At 48.2% G+C, this 15886-nt stretch overlaps 2 protein-coding genes across 3 annotated transcripts in view; one reads left to right on the top strand and one right to left on the bottom strand.

Annotated features, from left to right (window-relative positions):
- LOC134572360 (calpain-2 catalytic subunit-like) overlaps window positions 1–6839 on the top strand; it is a 46528-nt gene extending 39689 nt beyond the window's left edge. Inside the window, exons 20-21 of the mRNA XM_063431285.1 lie at window positions 3371–3429; window positions 6414–6839. Coding sequence (XP_063287355.1) covers window positions 3371–3429; window positions 6414–6440 — 86 coding nt within the window. The 3' untranslated portion in view covers window positions 6441–6839. The remainder of the gene's footprint in view (window positions 1–3370; window positions 3430–6413) is intronic.
- The window catches only part of BICRA (BRD4 interacting chromatin remodeling complex associated protein), a 52506-nt gene continuing 43226 nt past the window's right edge, over window positions 6607–15886 (bottom strand). For both annotated transcript variants that reach the window (XM_063431282.1, XM_063431283.1), the window contains 8 exons: window positions 14821–15397; window positions 14549–14658; window positions 14346–14471; window positions 13605–13666; window positions 13376–13524; window positions 11751–11845; window positions 11475–11577; window positions 6607–9555 (listed from right to left, as the gene is read on the bottom strand). In XM_063431282.1, the coding sequence (XP_063287352.1) occupies window positions 8345–9555; window positions 11475–11577; window positions 11751–11845; window positions 13376–13524; window positions 13605–13666; window positions 14346–14471; window positions 14549–14658; window positions 14821–15397 (2433 nt within the window). In that variant the 3' untranslated portion in view covers window positions 6607–8344. The remainder of the gene's footprint in view (window positions 9556–11474; window positions 11578–11750; window positions 11846–13375; window positions 13525–13604; window positions 13667–14345; window positions 14472–14548; window positions 14659–14820; window positions 15398–15886) is intronic.

Genomic DNA, 15886 nt, shown 5'->3' with positions numbered 1-15886 from the left:
CTGGCAGAGCCATTATTACACCGCCTGGCCTCCCGTCCGGGATCTGGCAGAGCCGTTATTACACCGCCTGGCCTCCCGTCCGGGATCTGGCAGAGCAGTTATTACACCGCCTGGCCTCCAGTCCGGGATCTGGCAGAGCCGTTATTACACCGCCTGGCCTCCTGTCCGGGATCTGGCAGAGCCATTATTACACCGCCTGGCCTCCCGTCCGGGATCTGGCAGAGCCGTTATTACACCGCCTGGCCTCCTGTCCGGGATCTGGCAGAGCCGTTATTACACCGCCTGGCCTCCCGTCCGGGATCTGGCAGAGCCGTTATTACACCGCCTGGCCTCCTGTCTGGGATCTGGCAGAGCCATTATTACACCGCCTGGCCTCCTGTCTGGGATCTGGCAGAGCCATTATTACACCGCCTGGCCTCCCGTCCGGGTTCTGGCAGAGCCGTTATTACACCGCCTGGCCTCCCGTCCGGGATCTGGCAGAGCCGTTATTACACCGCCTGGCCTCCCGTCCGGGATCTGGCAGAGCCGTTATTACACCGCCTGGCCTCCCGTCCGGGATCTGGCAGAGCCGTTATTACACCGCCTGGCCTCCCGTCCGGGATCTGGCAGAGCCGTTATTACACCGCCTGGCCTCCTGTCTGGGATCTGGCAGAGCCATTATTACACCGCCTGGCCTCCCGTCCGGGATCTGGCAGAGCCGTTATTACACCGCCTGGCCTCCCGTCCGGGATCTGGCAGAGCCGTTATTACACCGCCTGGCCTCCTGTCTGGGATCTGGCAGAGCCATTATTACACCGCCTGGCCTCCTGTCTGGGATCTGGCAGAGCCATTATTACACCGCCTGGCCTCCCGTCCGGGTTCTGGCAGAGCCGTTATTACACCGCCTGGCCTCCCGTCCGGGATCTGGCAGAGCCGTTATTACACCGCCTGGCCTCCCGTCCGGGATCTGGCAGAGCCGTTATTACACCGCCTGGCCTCCCGTCCGGGATCTGGCAGAGCCGTTATTACACCGCCTGGCCTCCCGTCCGGGATCTGGCAGAGCCGTTATTACACCGCCTGGCCTCCTGTCTGGGATCTGGCAGAGCCATTATTACACCGCCTGGCCTCCCGTCCGGGATCTGGCAGAGCCGTTATTACACCGCCTGGCCTCCCGTCCGGGATCTGGCAGAGCCGTTATTACACCGCCTGGCCTCCTGTCTGGGATCTGGCAGAGCCATTATTACACCGCCTGGCCTCCTGTCTGGGATCTGGCAGAGCCATTATTACACCGCCTGGCCTCCCGTCCGGGTTCTGGCAGAGCCGTTATTACACCGCCTGGCCTCCCGTCCGGGATCTGGCAGAGCCGTTATTACACCGCCTGGCCTCCTGTCTGGGATCTGGCAGAGCCATTATTACACCGCCTGGCCTCCTGTCTGGGATCTGGCAGAGCCATTATTACACCGCCTGGCCTCCCGTCCGGGATCTGGCAGAGCCGTTATTACACCGCCTGGCCTCCCGTCCGGGATCTGGCAGAGCCGTTATTACACCGCCTGGCCTCCTGTCCGGGATCTGGCAGAGCCATTATTACACCGCCTGGCCTCCCGTCCGGGATCTGGCAGAGCCGTTATTACACCGCCTGGCCTCCTGTCTGGGATCTGGCAGAGCCATTATTACACCGCCTGGCCTCCCGTCCGGGATCTGGCAGAGCCGTTATTACACCGCCTGGCCTCCCGTCCGGGATCTGGCAGAGCCGTTATTACACCGCCTGGCCTCCTGTCCGGGATCTGGCAGAGCCATTATTACACCGCCTGGCCTCCCGTCCGGGATCTGGCAGAGCCGTTATTACACCGCCTGGCCTCCCGTCCGGGATCTGGCAGAGCAGTTATTACACCGCCTGGCCTCCAGTCCGGGATCTGGCAGAGCCGTTATTACACCGCCTGGCCTCCTGTCCGGGATCTGGCAGAGCCATTATTACACCGCCTGGCCTCCCGTCCGGGATCTGGCAGAGCCGTTATTACACCGCCTGGCCTCCCGTCCGGGATCTGGCAGAGCCATTATTACACCGCCTGGCCTCCCGTCCGGGATCTGGCAGAGCCGTTATTACACCGCCTGGCCTCCCGTCCGGGATCTGGCAGAGCCGTTATTACACCGCCTGGCCTTCGGCCTGGGATCTGGCAGAGCCATTATTACACCGCCTGGCCTCCCGTCCGGGATCTGGCAGAGCCGTTATTACACCGCCTGGCCTCCCGTCTGGGATCTGGCAGAGCCGTTATTACACCGCCTGGCCTCCCGTCCGGGATCTGGCAGAGCCGTTATTACACCGCCTGGCCTCCTGTCTGGGATCTGGCAGAGCCGTTATTACACCGCCTGGCCTCTTGTCCGGGATCTGGCAGAGCCGTTATTACACCGCCTGGCCTCCCGTCCGGGATCTGGCAGAGCCATTATTACACCGCCTGGCCTCCTGTCTGGGATCTGGCAGAGCCGTTATTACACCGCCTGGCCTCCCGTCCGGGATCTGGCAGAGCCGTTATTACACCGCCTGGCCTCCCGTCCGGGATCTGGCAGAGCCGTTATTACACCGCCTGGCCTCCCGTCCGGGATCTGGCAGAGCCGTTATTACACCGCCTGGCCTCCTGTCTGGGATCTGGCAGAGCCATTATTACACCGCCTGGCCTCCTGTCTGGGATCTGGCAGAGCTGTTATTACACCGCCTGGCCTCCAATCCGGGATCTGGCTGAGCCGTTATCACACAGACTCTCTTGCAGTGAGTGACACTCAAGGATTATATACTAATCGGAGCAGAAATTCAAATTTCAAGCCAAAACCGTGAAAAAAAACAATTTTCCAAATCAGCTAAATTTTCATCTTGGTTATTTTGGCACATATTGGTACACAGATACACATACTCACTTCTTCCCAGTATCCAATACTACAGGGGGCCGGTCGCTTTTTTCTTTATTTTATTTTTTTATGATGACCGTGGCGCCTGACGGACCAACCGACGGACAAATCGCCACAGATCCCCAATTTTGTTCTTGCAGAATTCTAATTGGGAAACGCTGCTATAGTGTATAGTTGAGTGATTTATATTTTGTAGAATTATTTACGGCAGATCCCTTGTATCAGCTCCTGCGCTGACATCCAGTTCGTTGTTTTGGCTCTGTGTTTGTTTATTTTAGTTTTGGTATGTTACCCGTATAGAGCCGTTCTTTTTAGAGATATTTAGTAGATCTTCCTCTTTACTCCACGCCCCCTCCCACACAATTTTTTTTTAAAACTTATTTTTAGGAATGTTTGTAATTGCCTGCATTGTATGGGACAGTTGTTGCTACAGTTTCTTATCTTTTATTAGACAGATTAATGTATACGCTGCTTTCTGTCTCCTCTCCAGGAAAATGGCGCAGTTTGGACCTGGACAAAGATGGGGTAGTCAGCGTCACTAAGCAGCAGGTGAGGGGTGACTGGGGACACGGTTACAGCTGAGAATTCACACATTGTGCAGAATTTCTCTTATTTTAACCTGGTTCAGGAAGTGAAACTAAAACAAGTGATTTTATGAATTAAAATAAATAAATTTCAAATAAAACAGGTAGAATAAAGTCCCCAGATCCACCATCTTCTCCTCGACACGTCATTTCTTCACCCTGCTGGGCAATGCATGAAGATTGCTACCTTGTAGTATTATTACGGTGCAGGAATAAGAACATTTATTAATCCAGGAAGGATAAACTGCCTTAGTTGAGACAAACTACAAGGCACAAGCTTTCATGCATAGCCCATCAACAAACTACAAGGCACAAGCTTTCATGCATAGCCCATCAGCATTAAGATACTATATGGACAAAAGTATTGGGACACTCCTCTTAATCATTTAATTCAGGTGTTTCAGACACATTGCCACAAGTGTATAAAATCAAGTACCTAGCCATGCAGTCAGAGAGCACGCACACTATATATATATATTAATATTTTATGAAATAAAGCATTTTATATTATACATATATATGATTTCATTATAAGTGTATTTTGAGATATATGTATATATGTCAAAGTACACTTATAATGAAATAATATATATGCATTATATAGTATAAAATGCTTTAATTTTTATAATATATTTTTATATTATTTTTTTTTAGCAGCCTGGGGAACTGTCTGACAGCTCAGACAGTCCCTCTGCTGGCAGCTGCTAGATTCCTATTGCGGCGATGTGATCGTGGTGATCACATGGTCCTGGAGGGCCGGAGCTGCTGCAAGGGGCTTCTGGGGTCTCCGGCAGTCATCCCGACCGTAATCGCCAGTCCGGGGCTCCTATTTGCCTCAGACGTACTAGGTACGTCTGTGGTCCTTAACAACTGTTTTTTTTTTTTGTTGAACGAACCTAGTACATCCAAGGTTGTTAAGGGGAGATATATATATATTCATTCTAAGTGTATTTTGATATAAATATTATCAAAACACAGTTAGAATAAAAATTATATAATTTTTTTTAAATTAGTTTTTTATTTTTAATAATATATATATATATATATATATATACACACACGTGAGTAATTTTACTCTATTTTATATTAATATATGTATATATTAATACAAAAAATGCACTTAGTATGAGGTTATATACAAGAATATAAAAAGACATTGTATAGGTCGAAACGATGTCTTGAACACTATTTTTTGCACAATAAATGTAATATTTTTTCAACCCAGGAGTGCACCTCATCATTGCTATTTTATTTATATATATATATTAATTTTTTTTCTACCCCATTTATAAACTTTTGTTAATTTATTTTTTTTACTAAAAAAACAAAAAAAAAAAAAACACTTTTTACTAGCAGGGGCACTGCCTGTCAGTTCAGGCAGCACTATGGACACCTATTGCGGGTATGTGACCGCTCTTTTAAAGAGGTCACATGGCCCCTAGGGGTCCTAATTTGCAGCCCAGGCAAGCCTCCCCCCCCCCCTTAGAAGAAGACAAATCACCGGCGGCAATCGGTAAGTACATGGGGAGGGAGGGGGAGAGGTTAATTTTTTGATTCTAATGGGAGTGTCTCAACCCCTCGAGGCACTCGGTACAGGCAGAGCATCGGAAGCCTGGCTGATTGCTTCCGATGCTCTGCTCTACACTGCCGTGCGCCACGTAAGGAAACCCGAACCCGGGGGGAGCGATCACTTGGGTGCCCGGCTGTGAGGGGGGGGTGATGGGTATTGTATGATGCCTCGACATTGAGGTATCGTGCAATACCCATAGAGCGGCTGGAAGCGATCACGATCGTTTCCAGCACTCCGTACGTCTGCGGTCCTTAAGGACTGTTTTGTCAGACATACCAGATCCGCGATCAGGAAGGGGTTTAAAATGTGTCCTGTGGAGTGACCAATCGCACTTCTCAGTCTGATGGGCGAGCCTACCTGCCGGACTGCATTGGGCCAGCTGTAAAGTTGGGTGGAGGAAGGATAATAGTATGGGGCTGTTTTCAGGGATTAGGCCAAATCCCTTACTTCCAGTGAATGAAATGATAATGCTGCAGCATACCAAGACATTTGGGGCAATGATGAGCTTCCACCTTTGTGGGAACAGTTTGGGGAAGGCTCTTTTCTATTCCCGCCTCAGTACACAAAGCAAGGTCCAGAAAGACATGGTTGGATAAGTTTGGTGTGAGAAAACTTGACTGGCCGCACACAGCCCTGACCTCAACCCCATCACTATGTATTAATGTCAATATATTTAGAAAGCAATTTCATGAACTAACTTGTTGGTGCAATGTTCAGGTATCCCAATACTTTTGTCCATATAGTGTATGTGCTCAGGGAAAGATGGTGGATCTATTAACCCGAGTGTAATGCAGCCAAACACTCGTCCCAATAACAATTACACTGTGTAACACTGAAAATACTCGCACAGAAACCCTGCTGAGATAACCTGTTAATCCTACAAACGGGGGGCCATCCTGCACCCTTATTGGCAATAATGACAATCTCCCAGTGCAGGCAGTCAGATCCCCAGACTGTTACACATATAACGCTACAATCCTGATAAAATCTCAAAGGAAAGGCATTGCTTGACCTGATTTAGACAGAGCACTAAGCTCCACTTACAGTTCATGTAATGTTCCCTGCACTCATTACGTATTGCATTCAAAGCTCCCATGGCGGCCCGTGCTGGACACCCTATGCCAGACTTAGAACAGACGTTTCTCACAGTAATCAGTCAGCACAGTGTCTGCACCAGAGCAATTTACCTGTATCTACATTCCTCTTGTTTAACCCCTTAAGGACCAAACTTCTGGAATAAAAGGGAATCATGCCATGTCAGACATGTCATGTGTCCTTAAGGGGTTAACTCTTTGTTCCTGGTTAGGATTTTGTTTTTCTAAAAGGCATTCGGCTGTGGCTTAGAGTGATGTGTAAACATTGTCTTGTTTATTGCACAGTGGCTGAAATTGACAAGTTTCCACTGAGTGCGGTTGCACCTTGCTAGCAGTAGAGGGCAGCACGTCAAGAACACAGAAAATACTCCCAAACCAATCCCTGCATCTAATGTGACGTCAAGGCACCATGCGACCATGCACAGGACTTCCAGCGCAATTTACTCTGAAATGCACTTTATGAAACCAAACAGTGATATGCAGTTTTTAAAAAGAGGAGCAAATTTAATTTACACAAAGTACTAAATGTACATCATTCTTTTAAAAAAATCATTATACATTATAAATACAGTACAAATTCTTTATAGTACTATATTCAGACTGTAATGTTGGTTTGGGGGAGCTGGAGGGTGACAGATGAGATGGGGGATGAGTTTAATGTTTTGTGATTCTTTTAAAAATAAAACAGAAAATGTATTTGAAAATGGCACAGAATACATGATATTGGCGTGAATTTGGGAATATTGTTTAATGAGTGCACCGGTCTGCCTAAACCCGCACTAGTTACACAGGATTGGCTGATCGCATCACCCTTTGGAGAAATGGGAGTTTTAGGTAGAACTTTAGTAAAGGGGCAATATATTCAGATTCTATACTGTGCGATCTGCAAGTCACGACATACCCTTTATTGGGTTTCTGTGCTACTTTTAAAAGAAACCAGTCAGCTTCCGCCTTGCGAAGCCAAGTGATAGTGGTGGAATTCATCAACGGTTTCTCTTTGAGATCTCTGATATAAAAGGGAACCCCTAGTTGTGGAAGTCTCCACCCACCATGGAGATAATGTTACCTGCTGCAAGTGACTACTGGTGTTGGCTGGCTTTCATTATATTCAACATGAAGTGAAACTTTGGCAGTCCAACCCCAACGCATTGCGATAACGGAAAACAAAACTCTGATATATATATTTATATATAGTGTCACATTCTTAGCCGTGTGCAAATTATAGTCTACAGGCATTCAACGCTGATCTTATCCAACATACCCTCTCTGGGCGCCTCGTCCAATGGACTAGAGCAACTACAACAAACCGTAACACCTTCTGACATTCAGCCAATTAAATAGGAGGAATTTGAGAGCTCAGTCCGTGCTCCGTGGCCAATCGTTACCCTAGCACTAAACAACTTTTGCCTAGAGAAGCATTCCATGACCTTTTTGTTTTCTGATGCTTTCTTCTTCCACTCACTGCCCCAGTTTGTCAAGAATCCATTGCAAATTCTAGGTGCCCCCATAATAATAATAATAATTATAATAATTATAACATTTAAATGTACGTTAACAGTTTAACGCTGTTCTGTGTGAACTGTGCATTCATTAGCTATTTCCCCAGGACAGGAAAATAAAAAAATAATAAAATAAAAATAAAAAAACACAACATATAGAACATGGAAAAAAAAAATATCCCCTGACTTGATGTTTGAATAACTTAAAGAAAAATAATCAATATAATCAAATACGTGCTGCTTTAAAGCCAGTCTCATATTATAGTGAATCTTCTTTCCTCTCCATTAAGTCCATTTTCATTTGACAGTTCATTGGGCTGAGATGGGAAAAGGCGTGAGGAGGTGGTGAGGATGGGGAACAGAAAGCATACATTTCTGAAGGCAACAGATCACTGGTTGGATTATGTCCTTGATACTCGTCTTCAAAGACAGACAAGAAACATCCCCATATACCAGTACCTCTTTATGGTACGGCTTGTCCTCTCAAGCCAGGATACAGGAGGTGCAACACAATTTTTCCATAAACCACTTGTCGCCCATAGCAAACAAATGGACAAAAGAATTGAGGCTTAAATTTGGAAATGTGAACCTCCTTCACCTGCGAATACATGTGGCTATTTATGTCCTACAACCATTATCATCTCCTTTTCCCCAGGCAATTTCATTGATTTACTTTCAACGGCTCGCTCAAGTTTATTATAACAATCCCTCCCTCCGTTATCTATTTAACGTCCTGGCCCCTAGGCCTCCATTGTGATTAGGGGTTAGGTACGAGTCTGTGCGGTGAACTGGAGAGGAAAAGGGTGAGGAGGAGGAGGAGTGGTGGAAAGAAGGCTGGGTGGAAGAACGGAGGAGCGTGTTTGATCCTCCTCCACCCTGGGGTTGCTGTAGATTGAGGATACTGTCGATGGCACTCTGGAGATGCTCATTCAAAGTATCATCTTGAGGACTATCACTGGAGAAGCTAGCATTGTCCACGTCAAATTGTTCAGATTTAAGCCTTTTTGCAGAAGGAAATGGTACATCCCAGTTCAGCTCTGTCTCATTATCTGGTGGTTCGGTCTTAATAGCCCTTCGGAAGTAGCTCTGATCTTCATCCTTTGCTTCCCGCCTCAATCCAACCAGACTCTCCTCATTCTTGGTGGTCTTGGTCTCTGTTCTGCTAAAAAACAACTTGGAACTGTCCTCCTTCCTTCCCTTTTCATGCTCAGACACCCCTTGTGTCTTATGAGATGTAATAACGCTCCGTAACCCTTCTTCCGGCTTTATTGGTGGGGTTGAAACTGGCACCTGCTGTGTTTTCTCCACCTTCATTCTAGCATCCGGTGGTTTTCCGGTCACAAAAGCATCCACATTCTCGCGGTAGGTCTTGCGCAAAGGTAACCGGCAGTATGTGGCAAGAGGTTTCTTCTCAGCAGGTGAGGAGTGGTCCAGAGTGCCATTCATTTGCCCAGTTGGTGTGGTGGTGGTGGTGGCCGGCGTTGTATGAGCTGTTGTCTTAATAACAGTGGGAACAGAGACAGGTGTCACAGGAGGAGGAGGAGGTGGTGGTGGTGGTAAAGGATTCTGATGGACAGGGTCCAAGGCTGTATTGTGAATGACTTTGCTCAGCCCAGCTTCTTGTTTTATTTTAAGCTTAAGGCCAATTCTGCTACGGGCCTCATATGTCTTGATTGGTGGCTTACTGCGTGACGGAAGAGCATCATCATCGGTGTCAAGAGAAGGGGAAGCTTTGGCCCAGGTAACAGAAGGGGAACCACCGCCACTGTGCTTGATCACTAGCTTAGTTGGGTGGATTGGGGTTGACATCTGCACCACTGGAGGCTTCAGGCTCTCAGGTGCTGGGGCAGGACAAGGAGAAGACGAAACTGATGCCACCAATGGTGTAATGGACAGAGATCGAGCAGAAGACGTTGATACATACTCATCTACCAAGAGAAGAACAAAGAAATTAACATCCGAAATAAGTTAGGAACAGAATCCTGCTCTCTTTTCCTAAAAATTTAAACCCTTAAGGACCAAACTTCTGGAATAAAAGGGAACGATGACATGGCACACATGTCATGTGTCCTTAAGGGGTTAAGCTTCCACTAATTTACTGCACACATCCTCAGTGGTGGCACATTTAGAACACGGAGGGCTGCTAAATTTAAAGGGACATTCCAGGCACCAATAAAACTTGATACATTTGACCTCATTAATATTCTGTAATTTTTTAAATGCTCAAATCTTTTTGCACAAATAAATAAATGTTGTGCAGAACAGTGCACCATAAGCCTGCCTCCTTAGCCATGCCCCATTACTACAGAAAAAGACTTCCTTATCAAATGCATGCACACAGTTCAGCTCACTCACGGACAGTACTGAATGATCTGAACAACAGAGCAACCTGGCATTAGATGGAGAGTACTCCCACGTAGACATATAGTAAGGATTTCACTACCTGTTTGTAGTGACAGGTTGTGAATTTACAAGCCACTTACAGTCAACGGCTGAGCCGTGTACATACACTGATAAGGAAGCCTTTCATGGCTCATCATTAGCTGACTGCTCTCAGCCAATGAGCTAAGCTCTGCATTCCTTGGGAATTTTCAACTCTTTGGTATTAGTAGTAGAGTAGGGGAGCGGTGCAGCAAACCCCCAGCCACCGTTAAACATTTGAGGCAAAAAAGTGAAGGAAGTCTGATCCATGGACATGCATCTCTCAAGAGTACAATGAATAAATATACCAACATATGACAGCCATAAATGGGCTAAGTACCAATGCCCAGAGTGCCCCCAACGTAAATTCTGCAGTCCTGTTGCTTACTTGGCTTCCTGCTCCTCCTTCCCAATCACGCTATCACTCCCACTTACTCACTTGACTACTATCCCTTCAATTTCCTTTGCCTTCCATCCCCTCCCCCCCCCCCAACAACTAACCTTCCCACTCATCCATCGACCAATATCCCTCCTTACCACCCTATACCTCCCAACAACCTCCACCCCTGCCAACAACAATCTCCCCCCCGCACCTCCCCCTGACCGCCATTCCCCCCCGCACCTCCCCCTGACCGCCATTCCCCCCCAGCACCTCCCCCTGACCGCCATCCCCCCCAGCACCTCCCCCTGACCGCCATCCCCCCCAGCACCTCCCCCTGACCGCCATCCCCCCCAGCACCTCCCCCTGACCGCCATCCCTCCCAGCACCTCCCCCTGACCGCCATCCCCCCCAGCACCTCCCCCTGACCGCCATCCCCCCCAGCACCTCCCCCTGACCGCCATCCCCCCCAGCACCTCCCCCTGACCGCCATCCCCCCCAGCACCTCCCCCTGACCGCCATCCCCCCAGCACCTCCCCCTGACCGCCACCCCCCCCAGCACCTCCCCCTGACCGCCATCCCCCCCAGCACCTCCCCCTGACCGCCATCCCCCCCCAGCACCTCCCCCTGACAGCCACCCCCCCAGCACCTCCCCCTGACCGCCATCCCTCCCAGCACCTCCCCCTGACCGCCATCCCTCCCAGCACCTCCCCCTGACCGCCATCCCTCCCAGCACCTCCCCCTGACAGCCATCCCTCCCAGCACCTCCCCCTGACAGCCATCCCTCCCAGCACCTCCCCCTGACAGCCATCCCTCCCAGCACCTCCCCCTGACAGCCATCCCTCCCAGCACCTCCCCCTTTTCCTTTGAAAATACTGTATATCAAGAAGGCAATATTAAGTCTACACTTGAAAAGATTTCTAAGAGACATTTTCCAAAACACAAAAAAAATTAAAATAACCACGCCGGATGTGCTTAATTCCTGCACGTGCTGTGATCAGGGCTGGGAACAAGATTGACTGATCAGGTAAACACAGTAATACATACCTGGTCTCTCCTTTGCCAACTGTCGGTCTAAAGAAAGCGCAACCTTTTCTTCCTGAATAAACATTCTGTCAATCATCACCATCTCTGCGGAAGGACTAACCCTCTGAAACAGGAAAACATACCGGCCTGTCAGGCAATGGGATTTTTGGAAATAATACAAGTCATGGACCCACACCAATCTATCCTTAACCATATTAATGACAGTGATAAGTTTAAGGGTCCTTCCCTCCCAGGGTCACAGTTTACTAATGACAGATATAATTCATTCTCTCTCACCCTGGATTCCTCCAGCAGTAGAAGGCGGTATTTGTTCAGCATTGCCTGAGTTCTCTTGAGAAGATGAGTAGATACTACCTCAAACTCTTCATCCACTGTCACAAAAGGAAATAATCACAAAAAATGTAACTACATTATAAAAGTAAAAATATTACACAAACTCAATGTTTCTATGAAGACGCGGCCCGCGCCGATAACGTGTTACGGGCTGTGCCGCCATATTGATACTCCAATGCGTTGCGTTGTACAGCTCGGTCGAGTGGGCAGTGGTTCCTTCCACCTCCCCACTCCTCAGAGCATCTAGGGCAATTTATCATTTTAATTATGTATTCATGCCTAAGCTCTTTCAGCCGACGGCAGCCATCTTAGAACTCCTATCGGGAATGCCACAGTGGCCATCTTGGTACACTTTTTAAAAATGTATTTAATCATCCAACTTTGTTTTAAAGTTATTTTAACAGTACTCCGGGTTGGTGGCAAAGACGGTAATACCAAGATCATGGTTGATAGCAGGGAGGGTACCACCAAGGTCAGGTTTGGTGGTAGAGTGGGTACCACCAAGGTCAGGGTTGATGGCAGAGAGGCTACCACCAAGGTCAGGGTTGATGGCAGAGAGGCTACCACCAAGGTCAGGGTTGATGGCAGAGAGGCTACCACCAAGGTCAGGGTTGATGGCAGAGAGGCTACCACCAAGGTCAGGGTTGATGGCAGAGAGGCTACCACCAAGGTCAGGGTTGATGGCAGAGAGGCTACCACCAAGGTCAGGGTTGATGGCAGAGAGGCTACCACCAAGGTCAGGGTTGATGGCAGAGAGGCTACCACCAAGGTCAGGGTTGATGGCAGAGAGGCTACCACCAAGGTCAGGGTTGATGGCAGAGAGGCTACCACCAAGGTCAGGGTTGATGGCAGAGAGGCTACCACCAAGGTCAGGGTTGATGGCAGAGAGGCTACCACCAAGGTCAGGGTTGATGGCAGAGAGGCTACCACCAAGGTCAAGGTTGATGGCAGAGAGGCTTCAACCAAGGTCAAGGTTGACGGCAGAGAGGGTAACACCAAGGTCAGGGTTGACGGCAGAGAAAGTAACACCAAGGTCAGGGTTGACGGCAGAGAGGGTAACACCAAGGTCAGGGCTGACGGCAGAGAGGGTAACACCAAGGTCAGGGTTGACGGCAGAGAGGGTAACACCAAGGTCAGGGTTGACGGCAGAGAGGGTAACACCAAGGTCAGGGTTGACGGCAGAGAGGGTAACACCAAGGTCAGGATTGACGGCAGAGAGGGTAACACCAAGGTCAGGTTTGACGGCATAGTGGGTAACACCAAGGTCAGGGCTGACGGCAGAGAGGGTAACACCAAGGTCAGGGTTGACGGCAGAGAGGGTAACACCAAGGTCAGGGTTGACGGCAGAGAGGGTAACACCAAAGTCAGGGTTAATGACAGTCGTCATAAAAGGAAGGAGAAGTACAAACCAAAACCATGAAGTTCTTTTATGGCAAAATAACAAAAAAATCAGTGAATACATTCCATCTGTCCAGCTTAGTAGCAAAATCTATCAACATCTATGGTGAATGTACGTTTCACACAAATGTGTGTTTTCAATACGAAATAAGACCGTGGATTTAGCTCACCTTTCATCAGGTCTTGGGAGGACGGGAGCAGGCCCTGGTAGACGTGATACGGCAGGAGTCTATGCAGAGCATCTTCGAATGAGTGGAAGGCGGATTTGTATTCTGGGTGCAGGACTGCCCCCTGGTGTTTGTGTAACTGCTCAAGGAAGCTGAAGACAGAGAAAGCGAGTTAGACCATGACTATATTCAGGATCGAGTCACCTATATAATCAAGTATCGGGACTCTTACCAAGCCTCCTTGCTTGGCTGTAGTGTGGGGAGTTTCTTCATTGCTCCAAATTTATGTTCAAACTAACAGAAAGAGAAGCAAACAGTGTTTCAGATAACGGAGCAAGAAGCCAAGAGCCCCTAACAAGAAATGACATCTACCAGCAGGTTAATCTCAGGATGCAAAACAAAGCAGCAGAAATAGTGTGAGAAGCCTTAACCCAGAGATAAATATCACTCTATGGAGGATATAGAACACCTGGTGAAATAAAAATCTTTAAGATAGATCTCTTAAAACAAATGCTCCCAATTCTTGAAAATACTTTAGCTAAAATGAAAGCAGTGACTGAGTGAGACATGTCTCCAGACACTATCAGGGCGTATTCACTAAAGTCAGAAAGAATTGAAGGTGAATTTCAAATTTAAGACAAGAGTAGCCAAACCAGAAGCATAGCGGACTTGGAGAATTTTTCCAGTTCGGCTGTTTTGACCTCAAATGTGAAATTCTCCCTTTAGTGAGGAACCCTGCATGTACACAGGGGATCTTCATACTCTATATCCTAGCTCAGGAAGGCACTGTAGAAATCTGCCGATGTGGGACAGTTTGCACCTGGGATTTAATATTGGTAAATTCCATATTGAAGCATAGTCCAATAATCAACCGGGTGTGTGCTGTACGATACACCCTGAACACATCACACTACTACCAGGAATAGGGGGCTCTCTCTTATTGCCAATATTGTAAAAGGCCACAGACGTTTACCTGTGGCTGGGTTTGGACCGGAGCAGCAGGCACCATCTGTGTAATCCCTTTGCCAACCACCTGGATCTGCAGCGAGCCTTTGCCCAGGTTGAGCCCAGAAACAGAACTGATCACCCCAGGTTTAGCCTAAAAAACAATGGTTTTGTGAGTAACAGCAAAAGAGCAAGAATTATCGAAAAAAATCGAAATCTCAGTAATCCTACCTGTGTAGCCACAGGCATGGCAGTGCCCGCTTTGGCCTGGACTGAAGTTGGCTTCCCACCATGGTTGTGGTACACATTTGTTTCAGGGGGCACTGAACCGCTAACTGGGCCTGTAGACAAAGGACAATAGGTAAAAACTTCTGAGTTTACGTGGGATGGATGCAAGTTCTAACACAACAGATAGAGGACAGACAGAAAAGGTTCTTGGTGTAAGAACATTACCAGTGCATACACAGCAGCTCTCCCAAAAGACACAACTTGTGCTCGCTCACCTGACGTTTTGACCAGAACAGTTGCTTGCTGTTGCAGTTGGTGTGGCTGTGATTGCATTTGCTGCTGCTGCAGTTGTTGCTGTTGCTGCTGCTGCTGCTGCAGTTGTTGCTGCTGCTGCAGTTGTTGCTGTTGCTGCTGCTGCAGTTGTTGCTGTTGCTGCTGCAGTTGTTGCTGTTGCTGCTGCTGCTGCAGTTGTTGCTGTTGCTGCTGCTGCAGTTGTTGCTGTTGCTGCTGCTGCAGTTGTTGCTGTTGCTGCTGCTGCAGTTGTTGCTGTTGCTGCTGCTGCAGTTGTTGCTGTTGCTGCTGCTGCAGTTGCTGCTGCATCATTGTTGAGAGCTGAGACGTCTGGTTTCCACCTGCTCCCTGCACTTTGGGCATATCGCCGTGTGACACGGGCGAGGGCTGAACCAGCACCTGACCAGGTGAATGACCATGTAAGGGATTCTGAGCAGACACAGCCTGCCCTTGTCCACTCATCAGCACAGACTGGGCCTGCCCACTATATTGCCCCCCCACCGCTGGGGATGTCTGAGTGTTGGAGGGCTGTGCAGTTGTCAGCATCAGACCTTGCTGCATCTGAGGGAAGAACAACAACGTCCCATTAAACATCTTCACTGCGGCAATGAGGGGGCACAGAGAAAGCAACATATCACATGAGACACAAACAGAAAAGGAAAGCCAGATATCGTCCACTATGTTTCTACCGTACCAACGATTAATAACCTAATTCCCACAGATATCTAGATGTTACTAACCCTTCATATATGAATATAAACTAGTCATGGTAGCGTCAAAGACAATCTTTACTATTACTGAAAAAAGGTTTACATGTAACGGCATGGAGTGTTATCTTGTAATGACGATCTATTTAAATCAATAGCACTTTAGCAGAAAGGACTCACAGTGAGGGTCTAGTGTGGTTTGTTATGGCATGCAGCAATATCGCATCCTTTGGCTTGAAACTCTACGTCTCTCTCAAGTTTTAAGAACTCTTTGAGCAGCTCCTGGCTTACCCCTAGTCCGTGTGGTCATCTAAGACCATATACAATTTGAAAGTTTGAACAC

The sequence above is a fragment of the Pelobates fuscus genome, chromosome 9 (assembly GCF_036172605.1).
Source record: "Pelobates fuscus isolate aPelFus1 chromosome 9, aPelFus1.pri, whole genome shotgun sequence".
Taxonomy (NCBI): Eukaryota; Metazoa; Chordata; class Amphibia; order Anura; family Pelobatidae; genus Pelobates; species Pelobates fuscus.
The sequence above is the reverse complement of the archived record's forward strand: the minus strand, read 5'-3'. Positions and strand labels throughout refer to the sequence as shown.